This window comes from Aquarana catesbeiana, linkage group LG04, assembly GCF_042186555.1.
Source record: "Aquarana catesbeiana isolate 2022-GZ linkage group LG04, ASM4218655v1, whole genome shotgun sequence".
Classification (NCBI taxonomy): Eukaryota; Metazoa; Chordata; class Amphibia; order Anura; family Ranidae; genus Aquarana; species Aquarana catesbeiana.
Genome location: NC_133327.1, coordinates 575,296,526 through 575,315,795, shown reverse-complemented (window position 1 = coordinate 575,315,795; position 19,270 = coordinate 575,296,526). Strand labels below are relative to the sequence as shown.

General features: G+C 42.1%; 1 protein-coding gene across 1 annotated transcript in view; it reads right to left on the bottom strand.

Moving 5' to 3' along the window:
- Positions 1-1,835: 1,835 nt before the first annotated feature.
- The window catches only part of PUS10 (pseudouridine synthase 10), a 145,595-nt gene continuing 128,160 nt past the window's right edge, over positions 1,836-19,270 (bottom strand). The window contains exons 18-19 of the mRNA XM_073628101.1: positions 15,720-15,819; positions 1,836-2,065 (exon numbers count right to left, since the gene is read on the bottom strand). Coding sequence (XP_073484202.1) covers positions 2,027-2,065; positions 15,720-15,819 — 139 coding nt within the window. The 3' untranslated portion in view covers positions 1,836-2,026. The remainder of the gene's footprint in view (positions 2,066-15,719; positions 15,820-19,270) is intronic.

The following is a 19,270-nucleotide window of genomic DNA, read 5'->3' as shown; positions in this document are numbered from 1 at the left end:
GCCGCTGTCATATGACGGCGGCCCAGAACAAGAGCCGCACTGCTCCACCGTCATATGACAGTGGGCGGGCGGCAACAGGTTAATAAAAGTAAATAGAACAAACATAATATTCAAAACATAGCCAAAGTTCGGTAACCGGAACGGATAGTCAGACAAGCCAGAAAGTCAGGAAGCCCGGGATCAGCGTAGTGGCACAGCAAACAGGATCTGGTGCCAGAAGCAATGTCAGCAAAGCAAGTCTTTAACAGGAACACAGGAGATAGTCTCTGTGATGTTAACCAAGGTGAAGGCAGAGATCATCTAGGCTGGATGGCTTAAGTAGGCAGGACTGACGAGCAGGATATCATCAACAGGTGAGTCACTGTGAAGAGATAGGAGCTGGCAATTAGCTGACAGCTGAGCAGCCAGCTCAGAGAAGGAAGGGCTGAGCCCAGCCCTGACAAAGGGGGCGGCTCGGCTAGGGTGCCCCCATAACAAGCTGCTTGTTGTGGGGGCACTCAGCAGGAGGGAGGGGCCAGGAGCACCGGCGAGGGACCGGAGAAGAGGAGGATCTGGGCTGCTCTGTGCAAAACCACTGCACAGAGAAGGTAAGTATAACATGTTTGTTATTTTTAAACAAAAAACAAGACTTTAAAGTGGCTGTAAACCCTAAACATTCCTTGCATTAAGGTAAAAAATGTTTAGGTGTCAGCATTCCCCCTTACCCCCCCCTTTTACTTACCTGAGCCCTCATTCGATCCAACGCCGTGCACGTCTGCAGCTCTTCTCTCCCTTTACTTCTGCGTCTCACTGGTTTGGCTGGGGCACCAGGAGCCATTGGCTCCCAGTGCAGTCAATCAAAGCCAGTGATGAGGGAGTGGGGCCGAGTCCTGTTGTCTGTGTCAATGGATGCAGGAGGGGGGCTGGGATGCGAGCATGCACGAGTGCCCCCCCATGGGAGGTGGCTTCCCATGGAGGCTTTGGACAGAGGGGAGGGGCCAGGAGCGTCGGCGGGGACCCGAAAAGAGGAGGTTCGCGGCTGCTCTGTGCAATTCCATTGCACAGAGCAGGTAAGCATAGACATGTTTGTTATTTAAAAGAGAGAAAAAAAAATTACCTCTACAAATCACTTTAATATCACTTTAAGGCTCCATGAACACTGGGCTTAAAAAAAATGCCAGTTCCCCTGGCAGAAAAAAAAAAGCTCATATAAAGCGTTTTTGTACACAGTTTAGGAGAGTTTCGCGTTTCTTCTGCCAGAAAGCGGCAATCAGAAAGGCAAACCAGAAAGGTTGTTTTTTTCCTGCCTCTAAGGGATCGTTCACACCATATGTGCATGAAAACTGATGGGAAAACCGTGCAGATTTCACTTGCAGAGACATCAGTTTATATCAGTCTTCATGCGCGTCAGTTATGTGCCCTATTCACACCAATGTTGATGTCATGTCAGTTTTTTCCCGTGCAGAAAACTGAATACACGTCGCAGATTCCTGTGCAGAAAAAATCCACATGGTGTGGTGTGAACAGGGCACATCGAGAAAAATTGTTTTTTTTGAGCTCTTGCAGAATGCGTGCAGAAAAACTGACGTCTCTGCACCATGGTGTGAGCATTAAGCTTAAAATATGCCTGTAATCATCCTAATGTGCATGGACACATAGGAGAACATTGAGTTGCTTCTACAGGCAGAACACAACACTCCTGCAGAAGCAAAGTTTTTTAAGCCGTGTGCACTGAGCCTAAGGTTTCAGGAATCTTCAAGGAGTATTTCAAAAGAAGATAAAGTAGGGGCTTTACAACATAGAGCCATAGAGAATGTCATCTGAAATTATAGCAAAAATGCAACGGTGATACTGGATTTTCCACTGCAGTAAAATTGTTTATTTCCTGTTCATGATTATCACAGGCTAAGAACATAAAAAGATTTGAATACAAGTAAAATGCATTGTGAAAATAAAAAGCAGATCAACATGATCCAAATAATACTGCAGTGTCCTGCCTGTGTCTGCAAGATTGGTCTTCAGGGCAATCCTCCATCGAACAGAGTATTCAGTCATCCAAAGCAGGAGGCCAGTCCACGTCCACAGACTGAAGGAAGAATCAAAGAGAAAATACAATTAGCACAGGCTACTACTGTAGCAATGGTTACTGCCATTTGGTATAACATGCTACACTGATTGATAGCTACTTCCAACTGCTAGCAATTTTTATAGAGTGAATAAGCAACTAAAAATCAATTGACCGACTAACAACCGGCTTTTGCCGATGGGACATGGTGGAAAATCAGCATCCGATCAGTGCCAATGGCTGCGAGTGCTGATCAGTGTATTCAGGTGGGGAAGGGAGGGTCCTGTCAGAATACAATAGCACAGCAGGGGAGATCGCTGCATCAACATCACTTGTGTTGGTACGGCGATCTGTCAGTTTATCAGCATTTTTCGTTGGGTTGAATAAAAAAAAAAACTTGCAGTATGTACCAGGCTTTAGGCTAATGCTAAACAACAGACCTTTAGTTAGCTTAAGCCTGGTACACACTATTCTATTTTTGTTTTGTTCAACCCAGCGGTGTTAGTACAGCAATCTCCCAGCTGAGCAAGAGGACTGTCCACACTATGGCAGACTTACATTAAAATCATGCCCTCCAGGGGCATGCAGGCACCGCTGTTGGCGCTTCCATCTTCACCCGATCTTCTTTCTGGGTTTGCAGGCTCTGGCTGTTTGAATGGCTGAGCCATGATGGCGTCACTCCTGTGCATGTACACGGTAGTCACAGCCATGGCACAACGCTCTCAACTGACGGCATACTCAGTGTGCTGTCAATTCAGAGTGCAGTGCACCAGCGCCTGTGACATCACCGGCTGCTTCCTGTGGGAATATCTGCTAAACACCGCAAGTTTAGGAAATATTCATTGTACCTATAGGTAAACATTGTTATAGGTTGGTACAAGTTCAAAAGCAGAGTTTACTACTGCTTTAAGGCTAGGTGCACACTAGTGCGGCTGCATGCTCAGAGAAGGGTCTGGTATGGATTTTGGGGGACCTCACACCATTTGTTTTTTGGAATTGGGTGTCCTCCCTACATTTGTGCCTCCTCTATTTTAAGTGCATTGTGGGCAGAAGTCATCCTTTGGTGAGAAGTTCACATTTATTACTTTTTTACAGTTGCAATAGACACACACATTATGGCCCACAATATTTACCCACCTGGCAGCCAATGACATAGGTCAACCAACACCTACTGGCAAATTTTGATCACAACTTGCTAGTGTTATGACCATCCATGATTGACTTGTGTGCCCCACCCCTTATTCCTCCATCCCCACCTTTCTCAACTTGCCTTACCTTCTTGCCCCCTCTTATCTCCCTATGGTTGTTACTACTACTTGATTAAACAGGACCTGATCTGTGATGCATTAGGCAACACTCTCTCTGAGAATCCATAGCTGTGCTTGCCTTCTTTGATTCAAATGAAACTTCTCATCTCGAGACCCTGTTGCCACATCATTTATTTTCTTTTTCATGCATATTTTACAAAACTGAGGCTAAATATGATAGCTTGTTTGAGCTCACTGTAGTTTATGGATGCTTTGATTTTACAGTTTTGCGTGCTTTGGGTTTTATCACATTTTAGTGAAATATTTTAACCACTTGACCTCCAAAAGATTTATCCCCCTTCATGAGCAGGCCATTTTTTGAAATATGGCACTGCGTTACTTTAACCAACAATTTTACGGTTGTGCCACACTGTAAAATTTATATCCTTTTTTCCCCCACAAATATTTCTTTTAATGGTATTTGATCACTGCTGCATCTTTTATTTTTTGTGGTATAAACAAAAAAAGACAGACAATTATGAAAAAAATAAATATATATATTTTATATATATATATATATAACTTTTTGCTATAAAACACATCCAATAAAAAAAATTGAAAAAAATCAAATTTCTTCATAAATTTAGGCCAATATGTATTCTGCTACATATTTTTGGTAAAAAAATCCTAGTAAGCATATATTGGATTGGTCTGCGCAAAAGTTATAGCATTTACAAACTATGGGATATTTATTTATTTTTTTACTAGTAATGGCAGCAATCAGCAACTTATAGCAGGACTGCGATATTGTGGTGGACATTCTGACACTAACACTTTTTGGAAACCATTGACAGTGATCAGTGCTAAAAATATACACTGAAAAGATCAGTGGGGTAGTTCCGCGCTATGGACTAAATGGTAAGACCCCTTTCACACTGAGGCGCTTTACAGGCAAAAATAGCGCCTGTGAAGCGACTCTCAAGCCACCCCAGTGCTTTCACACTAGGACAGTGCGCTTACAGGACATGACAAAAAGTCCTGCAAGCAGCATCTTTGGGGCGGTGTGGGAGCGGTGTATACAGCGCTCATCCACCACCCCTGTCCATTGGAATGAATGGGCAGCACAGCCGAGGCGCCAGCAAAGTGCTTCAGCAGCGCCGCAACAGGGGCACTTTTAACCCTTTATTTGGCCGCTAGCGGGGGTTAAAAGCGCCCCGCTAGCGGCCGGTATAACAGTGGTAAAGCCCAAAACTACAACGCTAGTCTTTTCAGGGCCATAACCTATGTACTACTATCTACCTGTCTAGCAATGTCAGAACAAATGTTGCATATTCCAGTACTGGACATAGTTAAGAACTGTGTGTCCCTCCCACAGCTCTGCTAACTGCACAGGCTATGTACAGCACAGTGATGATGTCACTGCTATTTCTACAAGGTAACACCTGGGCTTGCAAATACATTTGATGCACACAAAAAGGATTTATATTCTTTGTGGCTATTTATGAATATATTTAAATTAAGATTTTTGTGGCTGGATTAAAATGTAAAATTCACCTATGTGCTATAACCAGAGGAAGGTCTTATATGATGTGGGCACAGCAGCTCATTTTCAATCCTTTATCTACTTGAGACATTTTGAAAAGCTGTTTATGATGACCTGCGTGTTTACGTGCGACTTTTCATGGGTGTTATGTGTGTAGAGAACGATCCATTATATAGAACTGGCAGTTGTCAGAACCAGATTTTCCAGTCTAGTCAACAAAGCTTACTTACATTAGCCCCTGGTCAAGTTGTTCTGTAGAAGTGATCAGGCAATTAAAAAAAAAACACTAATTGATGCAGATAAGTACTAAAAGCCATTAAAGTGTTACTAAACCCACAACAGTAAAATCAGTCTGTATATGCAGCAAAGCATACTTGTTATACTCGCTGTGGATCCTAAGGGGTTAATCCTGCGCATTGTCTAAAAAGGCTGTTTGATCCGGTCTTCTCTGATCCTCCCCTTCTTCCACTGTTCCCAATCCATCTCCTGATAGAACAGAGCCTTGGGGGCACTCTGCACATGCTCAGTTTGGTGTGTATTGCTAGAGAGCTTTTTTTTTCTTGGGAGGGTGCATGTGATCAGCACAGGGCCAATCAGCACTGTCCAGACAGAGGATCAGGGGTCCTGCAGCCTCATAGGACAATCAGGAGAGAATGAAAACTCCTCCTGCGAGCTTTAACCAGACACTGATAGAAGTCACCTGACTGTTATATACTGCTGATGAGAAAAGATATTTTTAGTTTATATTTACTAAAATAATTGCTTTTCCATGTTCTGTGTACTGTAGGAGACCAGATAATGATGAATGCAGGGTCCTGGGTTTAGTAACACTTTAAGAGTATTTCTGAGAGCAAATGTTTTAGCCTCTTCCAATGCCTTGCACAGCACAGCTCAGATTGAGAGTAGTGGGGAGAGGTGGAGGTGGTCATCAATGTGTCCCATCGCCAGCACACACCCTGATCTGTGGTGACAACAGGAATGGCATAATCTTTTCCACTTTATTGTAATGCCAATACCACAATCCACAGGAATGGTTACATAGATCAGGACAGTCCTTAAAGCTGAACCTTCAGTCTTACACATGTACAGTATTCCATTCCTGTTTGGAAATTGCTCACTCAAATTTCACTGCATACTGTGACAGTTCACCATGTGCGTTAGAAGCTGCAGCAAGTCATACAGAGTCGGCTTCATTTCCTAGCTGGTGGTCATCCAGCATCATTTAGCACTTTCCTCCCTAGCATGACTGTCCCTGGTCCACCCCTTTTATCCCAGCATCACATGTGGGCATTGCTTGACAAATGCAGCCTGCTTAGGAATGCCTACTCTTGCAGACTAACAAATCCTGCCTAAAACAGCCCACTGCTTGCATCAAAGCTGAGGACTCTTCAGAAGAGCACTAAAGCACAGTGCTGTGATTCTTTTCAGAAAGCTATATACGACACCCTAGTGGCCCCTCCCACCAGACATGATCTGTCTGCATTGCACAGAGAAGCAAAGAGGCCCGGTGATATCACTGGGTCTAAAATAAGGTACATAAAAAAATGTAAAGGTTCTATTTAAAAACTTTATTAGCATGTTCAGGAGGGTGTTAAGAAGAGCCATGGATAGCAAAATATAAGCAGATTAACTTTAACGGAATGCGATGTTTGCAGAACAAAGTTGTAAAATGTAAGCCACAATGATGTGTTGCATTGACTTCCACTTTAATGAGGTAACTTTGATTGGCTTAGCAGCAGCACTTAGGCCCATTCACATTTGGCATTTTGTGACCTCGGGCAGAATCACTGCAATTCTGTCCATGATCCCAAACCGCACTGCATTAATGACAAAACGCTCCACATTAATTTTCAATGGCGCCTAAACGCTGGATGATAAATTGCATTGGAAGTGCACAGCATACTAGCACATTATGAAAGACTTCTCTTGAAACTAGGCTCACCAGCGGCGCGCTGTCACCACTGCAGAGGCTTTCATCTTCACCGGGTCTTCCTTCCGGGTTTGCAGGCTGCGGCCCCTTGAATGGCCGAGCCGCAATGACGTCACAACCACGGCACAGAGCTCTGCACTTAGGCCGTTCCTTCAGAGCGTATGTGCTGGTGACGTCACTGGCTGATGTTCACTGGAATATCGCCTAAACAGTGCACGTTTAGGAGATATTCATTTTTCCTACAGGTAAGCTTTATTATATAAGCTTACCTGTAAGTAAAAATCAAATGCAGGAGTTTACTATCACTTTAAGCTCTGGATTGACAACAGCTTGTATAGCACCAACCATAGTAAAACCCAAACAGCATCAGGAAGAGGCTTAGACAAAACGTGACAGGTGCTGTATAATCTCTGATTTCTACTTCCCCTTTTTTACACCTGTAGATCCTTCCTCACCTTACACTGTGTATAAAAACAGCAACAGCAGGAAACCTGCACGTCAGCAGCAACATGTTAATCTAGATTCATATACCTCTTTCTAACTTACAGTCTACTCTTCTACATAGGATGGAATTTAAAGCAGTATTAAAACCAAAAACAAAAATGTAATACAGTTGTGCTCATAAGTTTACATACCCTGGCAGAATTTATGATTTCTTGGCCATTTTTCAGAGAATATGAATAACACAAAACATTTTCTTTCACTCATGGTTAGTGTTTGGCTGAAGCCATTTATTATCAATCATCTGTGTTTACTCTTTTTAAATCATAATGACAACAGAAACTACCCAAATGACCCTGATCAAAAGTTTACATACCCAAGTTCTTAATACCGGTTATTGCCCCCTTTAACATCAATGACAGCTTGAAGTCTTTTGTGATATTTGTGGATGAGGCTCTTTATCTTCTCAGATGGTAAATTCCTCTTGGCAAAAAGCCTCCAGTTCCTGTAAATTCTTAGGCTGTCTAGCATGCATTGCACGTTTGAGATCTCCCCAGAGTGGCTCAATGATCTTGAGGTCAGGAGACTGAGATAGCCACTCCAGAACCTTCATGTTATTCTGCTGTAGCCAATGACAGGTGGACTTGGCCTTGTGTTTTGGATTATTGTCATGTTGGAATGTCCAAGTTCGTCCCATGCGCAGCTTCCTGGCTGATGAACGCAAATGTTCCTCCGGTATTTTTTGATAACATACTGCATTCATCTTACCATCAATTCTGACCAAATTTCCTGTGCCTTTGTAGCTCACAAATCCCCAAAACATCAGCGATCCACCTCCGTGTTTCACAGTAGGAATGGTGTACCTTTTATCATAGGCCTTGTTGATTCCTCTCCAAATGTAGCGTTTATGGTTGTGGCCAGAAAGCTCAATTTTCGTTTCATCAGTCCAAATGACTTTGTGCCAGAAGGTTTGAGGATTGTCTCTGTGCTGTTTGGCGTATTGTAAGCGGAATACTTTGTGGCATTTACGTAGTAATGGCTTTCTTCTGGTGACCCGACCATGCAGCCCATCTTTCTTCAAGTGCCTCCTTATTGTGCATCTTGAAACAGCCACACCACATGTTTTCAGAGAGTCCTGTATTTCATCTGAAGTTTTTTGTGGGTTTTTCTTTGCTACCCAAACAATTTTCCTGGCAGTTGTGGCTGATATTTTAGTTGGTCTACCTGACCGTGGTTTGGTTTCAACAGAACCCCTCATTTTCCACTTCTTGATTAGAGTTTGAACACCGCTGATTGGCATTCTCAATTCCTTGGATATCTTTTTGTATCCCTTTCCTGTTTTATACAGTTCACCTGCCTTTTCTCGCAGATCCTTTGACAATCCTTTTGCTTTCCCCATGACTCAGAATCCAAAAACATCAGTGCAGCACTGGATGAAAGATGCAAGGGACTGTCAGGAGTCCAGAAACTCACTGACCTTTTATACACACACACTAATTACAAACAAACAGTTCACAGGTGAGGATGGTTACCTTTAATAGCCATTCAACCCCCTTTGTGTCAACTTGTGTGCATGTTATCAGGGGCCAAAATCACCAGGGTATATAAACTTTTGATCAGGGCCATTTGGGTAGTTTCTGTTGTCATTATGATTTTAAAAAAGTAAACACAGTTGATTGATAATAAATGGCTTCAGCCAAACACTAACCATGAGTGAAAGAAATGTTTTTGTGTTATCATTCATATTCTCTGAAAAATGGCTAAGAAATCATAAATTCTGCCAGGGTATGTAAACTTATGAGCACAACTGTATATTGCAGCTTATCGGTCATTAGATTTGGTAGCCTTCTTTTTTTTGTTAAGCTTTTTGTCTTTTATTTCACCTAGTGATCTAGCCAGTAACACATTTCCAGTCTTAAGCTGGCCATACATTAGTCATTCAACTGTCTGGTTGAACTAAACAAAAACTGATCAAATTCCCCCACATTTAAGCTGGATGAGAGAATCCTCCCTGCTGTTTCATTGTAATCTGACAGCGGGGACTCTTCCCCGTCAGAATACACAGATCCGTGCTGCAGCCATTGGCTGCAAGCACTGATTGAGTGCCGACTGTTCAACAGAAACTGGTCATTAGACGAGGTACACACGTTCCAAAATTTAGCCAGTTCCTGCTGTATCAGCCAAATTTTGGTACGTGTATACCCAGCTTTAAACTAACAGATTTGGATGAACTTGATTAACAAATTGAAGCTGAACTCCAGGTAAAGCTGGCCATAGATGGATCAAAACTTGGCTGGTTCAGCAGGGATTGACTAAATTTGATCCATGTGTGACCGCTCCACAGAAGTTGATCTAAGGCTGGCCACAGATTATTCTTTTTTTTTATTTTTGTTTTTCTAAACAGCCAGTGGGCTGGTCAGAAAAAGGATTCCCCCATCCATACATTCGAGGTGGATGGAGGAATTCTTCCACTGCGCTATTGCTTTCAGACAGCGGGGACTCTTCCACTGTTAGAATATACTGATCAGTGCGGCAGTCAAATGGCTGCAGCCCGCTGATCAAGAAAAATTTTACAATATCGTTGGATTGACTTCTGTTGAGCAGGAACAGCGGTAGATCAATCAAAATTCATCTGGTCCCTGCTGAACTGGCCGAATCTATGGCCAACTTGACAATCAAATTCTTTTGAAGAGGAATGTAAGGAAAATGTTCTCGATCAGTAGCTGCAGTGCTGATCAGAGTATTCTGACAGCGGAGGAGCCCCCACTTTCACAGCAGAACACAGTAGTGCAGCGAGGAGAATTGCTCCATCCACCTTCAATGTGTGGAAGGGAAATCCGTTTTATTTATTTATTTATTTTTGATTGACTGCTGGCTGATCAATAAAAAAAGAATAATCTATAGCCAGAAATAGATTGACTTCGGTTAAGGTGGAGTGGCCACATATGGATCGAAATTCAGCTGGAGCGTCCCTGCTGTCAGAAAACAATATCTTAGTGGGTAGAGTTCCTCTATTCACCTTGCTTGTCTGGATGGAGAAATACGTTTGTTTTCTGTTTAGCCAACGCTCCATCTATGGCCAGCTTAAGCAGTTACAGCAATAGTTTTTTTTTCTTTTGGAATGAAGAAGGTTTTCCATAATTAAATAAAGGCTGACCATTGTAAGCTCCCCTGCCAGTGGTAAATGGTTTGTCCCAACCCTCTAACTGCTACTAGAAAATAAAGGAAAAAAGCCTAAAAAGAGAAAACGAATACAGCCGTCACATTAAAAGAGAAGTATGGGGTTTGGGTTTTTTGCAGATTTATACTTACCTGGGGGAATGCAGCATCAGTCCAATGCTGCATCTGTCCCCTGCTGGCTCTAATACTGAGAATCAAGCGATCTAACACCACAGAGCGCTAGGATCTCACTGCTCCCCAAGCAGAGAGCTGGTGGCTGTCAGTCACCGCTCTCTGCACTGCCTCTTCTTCGATCACTGTGGATGGGGCGGGAGGCTGAGCCATGGTGCCATTCCAGGCATGTGGGCGGATCCCAACCCCAGTGTTGCGATCTTGCTCGAGCCTGGACCAGCTTTGTGAAGTCAGAAGATAGGGGACTTTAGCCCGCTGTCTGCTGAAAATGGGTCACAGGAGTGCAAAACTAACTGCACTCCTGTAATCCACAGGAGACGTACAGCCATATGAGCTTTGGCTGTACTTCTTTAAAGTGGATATAAACCCTCATACATACCCAGTGAAGTGAACGGCCTCAGACAATACACAGGGATGAAACAAATCTCCCTACATAAGTTATACATGTATATATGCTGTCTTCAACTTTCTAGACTGTTTAGAAAGTGCACATCGTGTTAGAGATTTTTTTCTTCCTGATCAGCACTGGGTGTGGATTCTTGGCATACACTGTGTGACAGCTGATTGGATTAAAGGCACACACCCCCACTCCACATACGCAGAGGAAGGAAGAAATGCGCAGAGCTGTGCTGTGAATAGACCAGCTGTCTGCTAATCTATTTCTATGCACCATCCCCGACGCAAATTTTAGGCTGGTTTTATCTCAGTTGTCAGAGAGCTTGTCAGAAGTTATCATGCTGTTAACAGAAGAACTGAGCAGCAGAAAGACATGGGACTTAGAGCTTTGGAAAGCGATAAGTAAACACTACAAATAGATGTGCCCAGATCAAATTCCATGAATGGGGTTAACATCCACTTTAAAGAATTGGTAGGCTGCAATTTAATACATTTTTGTTTTTAGGTTTTGGGTTTAATACCTCCCTTACCCCTTCTAGGGCACATTTTACCAATATTGTTTTATTTTAACTTGTTTGTTTAGAAACAGCTTGTATTAGTCCCTGTGACATCAATGCCAAGATAATAAAATTCTTGCAGGAGTAGCTGCTGGGAGCTCACTTCCTAATGACATAGGCACACTCCCAGAACTACTTCTCCCAAGAGGTTTTTCTCTACACACAGGGGTTGATTTACTAAAACTGGAGTGTGGAAAATCTGGTGCAGCTCTGCATGGTAGCCAATCAGCTTCTAACTTCAGCTTGTTCAATTAAGCTCTTACAAAAAAACATGGAAGCCGATTGGTTTCTATGCAGAGCTGCACCAGATTTTGCACTCTTCAGTTTTAGTAAATCAACCCCACAGTGTGAGGACAGGCTCTTGGGAATTAAGGAAGGAGCTTTGTTTTGCTGGGAATGAAATCAAGGTATGCATGTGGAGTGGGACAGAGATGGGTGAGGATAGGCGGAGTGCTGACAACACTTAGGAAGTTCAGTGTCCTTTGCTGTCAGCCCAAACAGGAAGTTAGAAGCAAACTGGATTTTGTGCAGATTTTTCTTGTACTAGCAGTAATTTATAGACAAAAAAAAAAGGACATCTCCCGTGGGATTTTGTTGCAGCAATTGGATTAAAAAACAACCGATTAAAAAAAAAAAAATAAAAATAGAAAAAAGTTTTGAGCACAAAAACATAACTTCATACGAATTTTTAAAATATAAGGCAGGGATATGCAATTAGTGGACCTCCAGCTGTTGCAAAACTACAAGTCCCATCATGCCTCTGCCTCTGGGTGTCATGCTTGTGGCTGTCAGAGTCTTGCTATGCCTCGCAGAACTACAAGTCCCATGAGGCATAGCAAGACTCTGACAGCCACAAGAATGACACCCAGAGGCATGATGGGACTTGTAACAGCTGGAGGTGCGCTAATTGCATATCCCTGATATAAGGCCCAGTCTAGACAATTCCTGGTCTATTTCGCAATGGAATACAGAAAATGTAAAAACATGTACTTAGTTACTATATATATATATATATATATATATATATATATATATATATATATATATATATAGCCACCAAGATACCCAACGCGTTTTGACTAATTCTAGTCCTCCTCAGGGGTCAGTATGGTGGGAATATACGTAATAGACCAACTAGAGTCAGAGAGGCTATGATGCACTTCAGAGGTCACAGACAAGAGGCTGACTCAGGAGCTCACAGGGGATCAAAGGTAGTCATATACGAGTGGCCACACCCAGAACCACACCACCGCGCATAGCCAATTGTTAACAGATATGTACATGCAGCAAATGCTGGAACTGATTTTAAATGAGTGTACGTATGCAAGTAGATGGCTTATGTTTAGAGAAAATTAAGCTCCATATGGGCCTTCAAACTGTCCATCATGTTGAATGACCACGGTGGACAGTTTGAAGGCCCACAGGGAGCTTAATTTTCTCTAAACATAAGCCATCTACTTGCATACATACACTCATTTATTATCAGTTCCAGAATTTGCTGCATGGGCATATCTACTAACATCTGGCTATGCACAAAGGTTTGATTCTGGGTGTGTCCGCCTGTATATGACTAGCTTTGAGCTCCTGAGTCAGCTCTTGTGTCTGTGACCTCTGAAGCGCATCATAGCCTCTCTGAATCTAGTTGGTCTATTACGTATATCCCCACCATGCTGTCCCCTGAGGAAGACTAGAATTAGTCAAAACGCATTGTGTATTTTGGTGGCTATATATAGTAACTCAGCACATTTTTACATTTTCTGTATCCCATTGTGAAATAGACCAGGAATTGGACTGTCTAGACTAGGCCTTATATTTTAAAAATTTGTATGTACAGTAGTTATGCTTTTGTGCTCAATAAAACTTTTTTCTATTTTTATTAAAAAAATCCAGTTGTTTTTTAATCCAATTGCTGCAACAAAGTCCCATGGGAGATACCCTTCTTTTTTGTCAATGCCAATACAGGGATGGAGCAGATATGTTACCCACTTCACACACACCATTTTTATTTTCTTTAGCAGTATTTTATAGGGATAAAACGATAAATTATGCAGTCATTTCAGAGAAGAACTGAATATGGTTTTTTTGCCCTGATATGAACTTTAAGGGCCAGTTCACACCAGATACAGTTCCGTGTGCTTTTTTTTCTGCACTAAAAATTCATGCAGAGTGTTTTCCATGTATTTCAATGGCTCTAGTTCACACCATGCAGTCAGTTTCCAGTTAGTTTCCGGTGCAGAAACTGACCGGAAACTGACTGCATGGTGTGAACTAGAGCCATTGGAATACATGGAAAACACTGTGCATGCATTTTGTGCAGAAAAAAAAAGCACCGAACTGCATCTGATGTGAACTGGTCCTTAAGGCTCTTACTACTTGATTGAACATAGACATCTTCCTGCCTGTTATCTCAGGAAGACATCTGCCGATCTATGGCCTATCTTACAGCAGAAATCAGAACGTTTTTTTTTTTCTGTTAATAACTGCATCAGTATACATTTTACAGGATGTTCATCTTACTGTGAGAGTTTCTCATTTCATTAAAAATAAGATTGATAGTTGTGGAGGTATTTATGAATAGTCCGAGGTGTTTATGGAACGTACAGTACGTTACCAAATAAAGGATGTTGTACTTTATCTAATGCACCCAATATAAAGCAACAAATGTTTTTTTTATAAAAACACTAAATTATTTTTGCTTGTATGGTTTTGTAACCCTTTGCCGCAAATAAAGGAATACACCAATAAAACGTGTATTATTCAAATATATTCAAAGGATAATTGTATGTTTGAGATACTGAAAATCAAAACTGCTTGAACAAGGCATAACTTACATGAGTTTAGTAAAGCCCTACCCAGGTCTTTATTACATGTGATTCCAGAAAAACAATGGTGGAAAATAAAACTTTGTGATCTACAGCAATTCCATGAATGCAGTGCAACATCTATTAACCACTTCCATACCGTGTCTATTCTGGCACTCCTCTCCTACATGTAAAAATCATCTTTTTTTTGCTAGAAAATTACTCTGAACCCCCAAACATTATATATTTTTTTTAGCAGACACCTTAGGGAATAAAATGGCGGTTGTTGCAACTTTTTATCTCACACAGTATTTGCGGAACAATTTTTCAAACGCTTTTCATGATTTAAAAAATAGCAAAACAGTAAGGTTAGGCCAATTTTTTGCATAATGTGAAAGATGTTACACCAAGTAAATAGATACCTAACATGTCACGCTTTAAAATTGCACACACTCATGGAATGACGCCAAAATTCTGTACTTAAAAATCTCCATAGGTAACGCTTTAAAATTTTTACAGGTTACATGTTTAGAGTTACAGAGGATGTCTAGTGCTAGAATTGTTGCTCTCGCTCTAACGCACGCGGCGATACCTCACATGTGTGGTTTGAACAGCGTTTACATATAGGGGTGGGACTTATGTGTGCGTTCGCTTCTGAGTGCAAACTACCAGGGACTGGGGCGTTTTAACTTTTATTTTTTTTTTTTTTACTTTATTTTTACACTTTCTTTTACATTTTTTTTGTATCACTTTTATTCCTATTACAAGGAATGTAAACATCCCTTGTAATAGGAATCGTTCGTGACAGGTCCTCTTTATGGAGAGATGCAGGGTCAATAAGACCCCACATCTCTTCTCCAGGCTGGAAAGCATGAGATGGGAAAAAAAAAATCCACGATCTCATGCTTACCAGCCACGATCGCGGCTTTGTTTACATCCGCGGCCCAGGAGTGACGTCATAACGTCACGCTCCGGGCCTCCAACGGTCATACAGATGACTGGTGACCATCTGGTCACCGGAAATATCTATGGTCGTCATCCGGCGGCTGACGATTCTTTCTCCGGGTCCCAGATGGCACGGGAGAGCCCCAAGAAGCACCAGATGGCAGCAGGAGGGGGGGGGATGTTCCCTCCCGTCACCTGTAAGAAAGATCAAGCGGGGGAAACCATCGCTATGATCGTTCTTATGGTCCACAGAATCGCCGGCTGAAAACAAGGATATCTGAATGATGCCTGTAGCTGCAGGCATCATTCAGAGATTCCCACTGAAAGTCAAAGACGTCATATCGGGAAGTGGTTAAATAGGAAAGTATACTTTGAAGAATTCCATTTGCTGTATGATAACATACTATATAAACATGAACTGCCAACACAAAATAAAAGATGAAAAACAAAAAACCAAAACTAACCTCCACATCCAGCTCCAAGATATCAGCAGTAGTCTTCATTAGTGACTCAATATTTGGAACCGTTCTCCCAAAGTCACTATGTACAAATTCCTTTATATAGCTATCGATTTGTTAAGTACATTAATATATAATGACAAGTAATGCTACAAAAGAAGTATGACAAGCTGGCGAAACCGGTCCATATCATTATTTATTTTATTTATTTATTACAGATACTTATATAGCGCCGTCAATTTACGTATCACTTTACATTTATATATTGTACATTCACATCAGTCCTTGCCCCCATGCAGCTTAAAACCTAAGGTCTCTAGCTCACATTCATACATACACATACTAAGGCCAATTTAGACAGGAGCCAATTAACCGACCAGCATGTTTTTGGAGTTCAGGAGGAAACTGGAGTACCCAGAGGAAACCCACATAGGCACAGGGAGAACATGAAAGCTCCAGGTAGGTGGTGCAGTGGTTGCGATTCAAACCGACGACCTTAGTGCTCCTAGGTGGAGGTGCTAACTACTTAGCCACTGTGCTGCCCTATATCAACTACTGTACATTTGCATACGTAGAGTATTTATGCTAAATAGAGGTTTTAGGGCTGGTTCACACCTAAATACCACAGGGATGCTTTCATTTGAATGGACTGAAATTGCACTGGATCACGCAAAAAGTAGTGCACTACTATTTACAAACACACTGCAGTACCATTCGATCCGGTGCAGACAAATGCACAGTGTTTGCGATCTGTGTTTAGGAATAAATTGCCCCCCCCCCGCTCCGCAGAAAAGAGCACACTCAGTGCACTGAACACATTGTGGAAAACACACATAGAATGCGAGTTTCCTGCACCGCGTTTTAGTGTGAACGAGCCATTATGCTGACCATACACTGCACAGTTCCTGGTGAAAAGGGGTAAACTGGTGATCCTACCCATCCCACTTTGACAAGAAACAATTGTTTGATTGACTTTTGTCGATGAAGCCTGCTGGAAAATTCTGCTCCATACAGCTGGTGCATCCAATCAGATGCATTCGCTGTTCCGAGTATTCTGACATCAGAATACAACAGCCCTGCAGGGAGTGTTAGAAATATCTGTGAAGATCTCTTTTGCTCAGCCAGCAGGCTGAATGAAAGAAATCTAACAGTGTATAGCCAGCTTTGGTAGTATAAAGCTGGTCATAAACATTAGATAATCACCACCAAATACTTCTCAGTCAGGTTGGCCCTGACCTCTCGACAGGAAAAAATGATTGGACAATTTAGAATACTAGTTCCGATTATATCAGTGGGTTTTGGAACTCAGGTCTTACACAGGACCAGCAGCATTCAGCGCAGGAATTTAAAGCCTGATAAGCGTGGTAAAAATTAAAGCGATCAGAGCAACTTTCCACAAATTTACATTGATTCTTTGTTTGACAGAATCTGCAAACACCCTTTATTCAGTTATGCTTGACCGCTTTTTTTTTTTTTTTTTTTTTAACCTGAAAACAGATCTGCATAAAAATTAAAGCGGAGTTCCGCCTCAAAAAAAAAATTAAAAGTCAGCAGGTACAAATAACGCAGCTGCTGACTTTTAAAAGAAGGACACTTACCTGTCCAGGGCTCCCGCGATGTACTCACCTGAAGCCGATCCGTCCCCTCGGCTCTGGGTAGAGGCGCCGGCATTGCGGCTTCACAGCCTGGTCCCCTACTGCGTATGCGCAAGTCGCGCTGCACGTTCTGAGTGGTCCCTGCTGTCTTCTGGGACCTGTGTGTCTCCCAGAAGACAGTGGGGGAGGGACATAGGAGGGGCCGGACATGGCGTAGATTGCCGCGGATACTGTGGCGATCTTTCGCCAGAAGTGGGAGCAAATACCTGTATTAGCCAGGTATCTGCTCCCACCCTGAAAGGTGCCAAATGTGACACTGGGGGGGGATTCGGACAGCGGAAGTTCCATTTTTGGGTGGAACTCCGCTTTAATATAAAATGTCTTACCTTTTTTCTTTATTATGTTTGAATAGGATGGGGAATGATAACAAAAATCCCATCATCTTTTTACAGAGAAGGTGAAACAAAAGGAATGCAATTGCTGTACTCTGTCAGGATAGGCAGTGCCTGTGCTTAAAGGAATGTAATATACCACGGCATAAATAGTTATATAGTTGGACTGTTTCAAAAGAGTCAACACATTTCGTGGATCTGAGTCACCTTCATCAGGACAATAAACCTATTGATAATTAATACAATATACATATATACTGTAGTCCTGTAAAAAATGCATAGAAAAACATGGAAATTCTGTAGTCCTTTATGTATTTCTGCAAATTTTAAATAAATTATATATACAGTATCTCACAAAAGTGAGTACACCCCTCACATTTTTGTAAATATTTTATTATATCTTTTCATGTGACAAAACTGAAGAAGTGACACTTTGCTACAATGTAAAGTAGTGAGTGTACAGCTTGTATAACAGTGTAAATTTGCTGTCCCCTCAAAATAACTCAACACACAGGCATTAATTAAAACCGCTGGCAACAAAAGTACACCCCTAAGTGAAAATTTCCTAATTGGGCCCAAATTAGCCATTTTCCCTCCCCGGTGTTAAGTGACTCGTTAGCGTTACAAGGTCTCAGGTGTGAATGGGGAGCAGGTGTGTTCGATTTGGTGTTATCACTCTCTCACTCTCTCATATTGGTTACTGGGAGTTCAACATAACACATCATGGCAAAGAACTCTCCGAGGATCTGAAAAAAAGAATTGTTGCTCTACATAAAGATGGCCTAGGCTATAAGAAGATTGCCAAGACCCTTAAACTGAGCTGCAGCATGGTGGCCAAGACCATACAGCAGTTTAACAGGGCAGGTTCCACTCAGAACAGGCCTCACTATGGTTGACCAAAGAGGTTGAGTGCACATATTTAATCATATTTAATTACTAAAAGGCAGTCCATGAGCTCCAGTCAATTGATTTTGTGTGTGATTATTATGTACGGCAAGCAGGAGGCAGTCCTCTCCACCTAACTGATCATCCTGCAACTCTGTAGTACAGTGGTTCTCAATCTCCCTAGTGTCGTGACCCCTTGGTAAAATTTCCCAAGTTGTGGGGACCCCTAAAAGTAAAATTATTTTTGTAGCGTGGGTTTTCAGCACCCAAGGCAAGACAAGTAATTTGCGCCCCTAACCCACGGACATTTAGTGCTCCCTGAGTCCCTTCCACTCGTACAGTATTAAAACCTCTTATGGTACATTTTAGGATGTACCACTCTCTTTGTTCTCCTTTTAACGCTCTCTATCCTAATTTCTTGTTTTGTTTTTCTCCATCCCTCTCTCTAGCCATCTTTTTTTGTTTTTTTCTCTTACTCTTTCTCTCCCTTTTTCTTTGCTCCTTTCCCTCTTTTCCTCTCCCTTCCACGTATTCTCTATTTTTATTCCTTCTCTTACTCTTTGGTGGGGATGGGATGAGTGGCAGTGCTGGCAGGGAGTTGGGATTAGTGGCAATGTTCTGATCAGCCAACTTAGGTGCTCTTGATTGAGGTCATCTGCTGATCTGAAAACTGTAGTGGGGACTT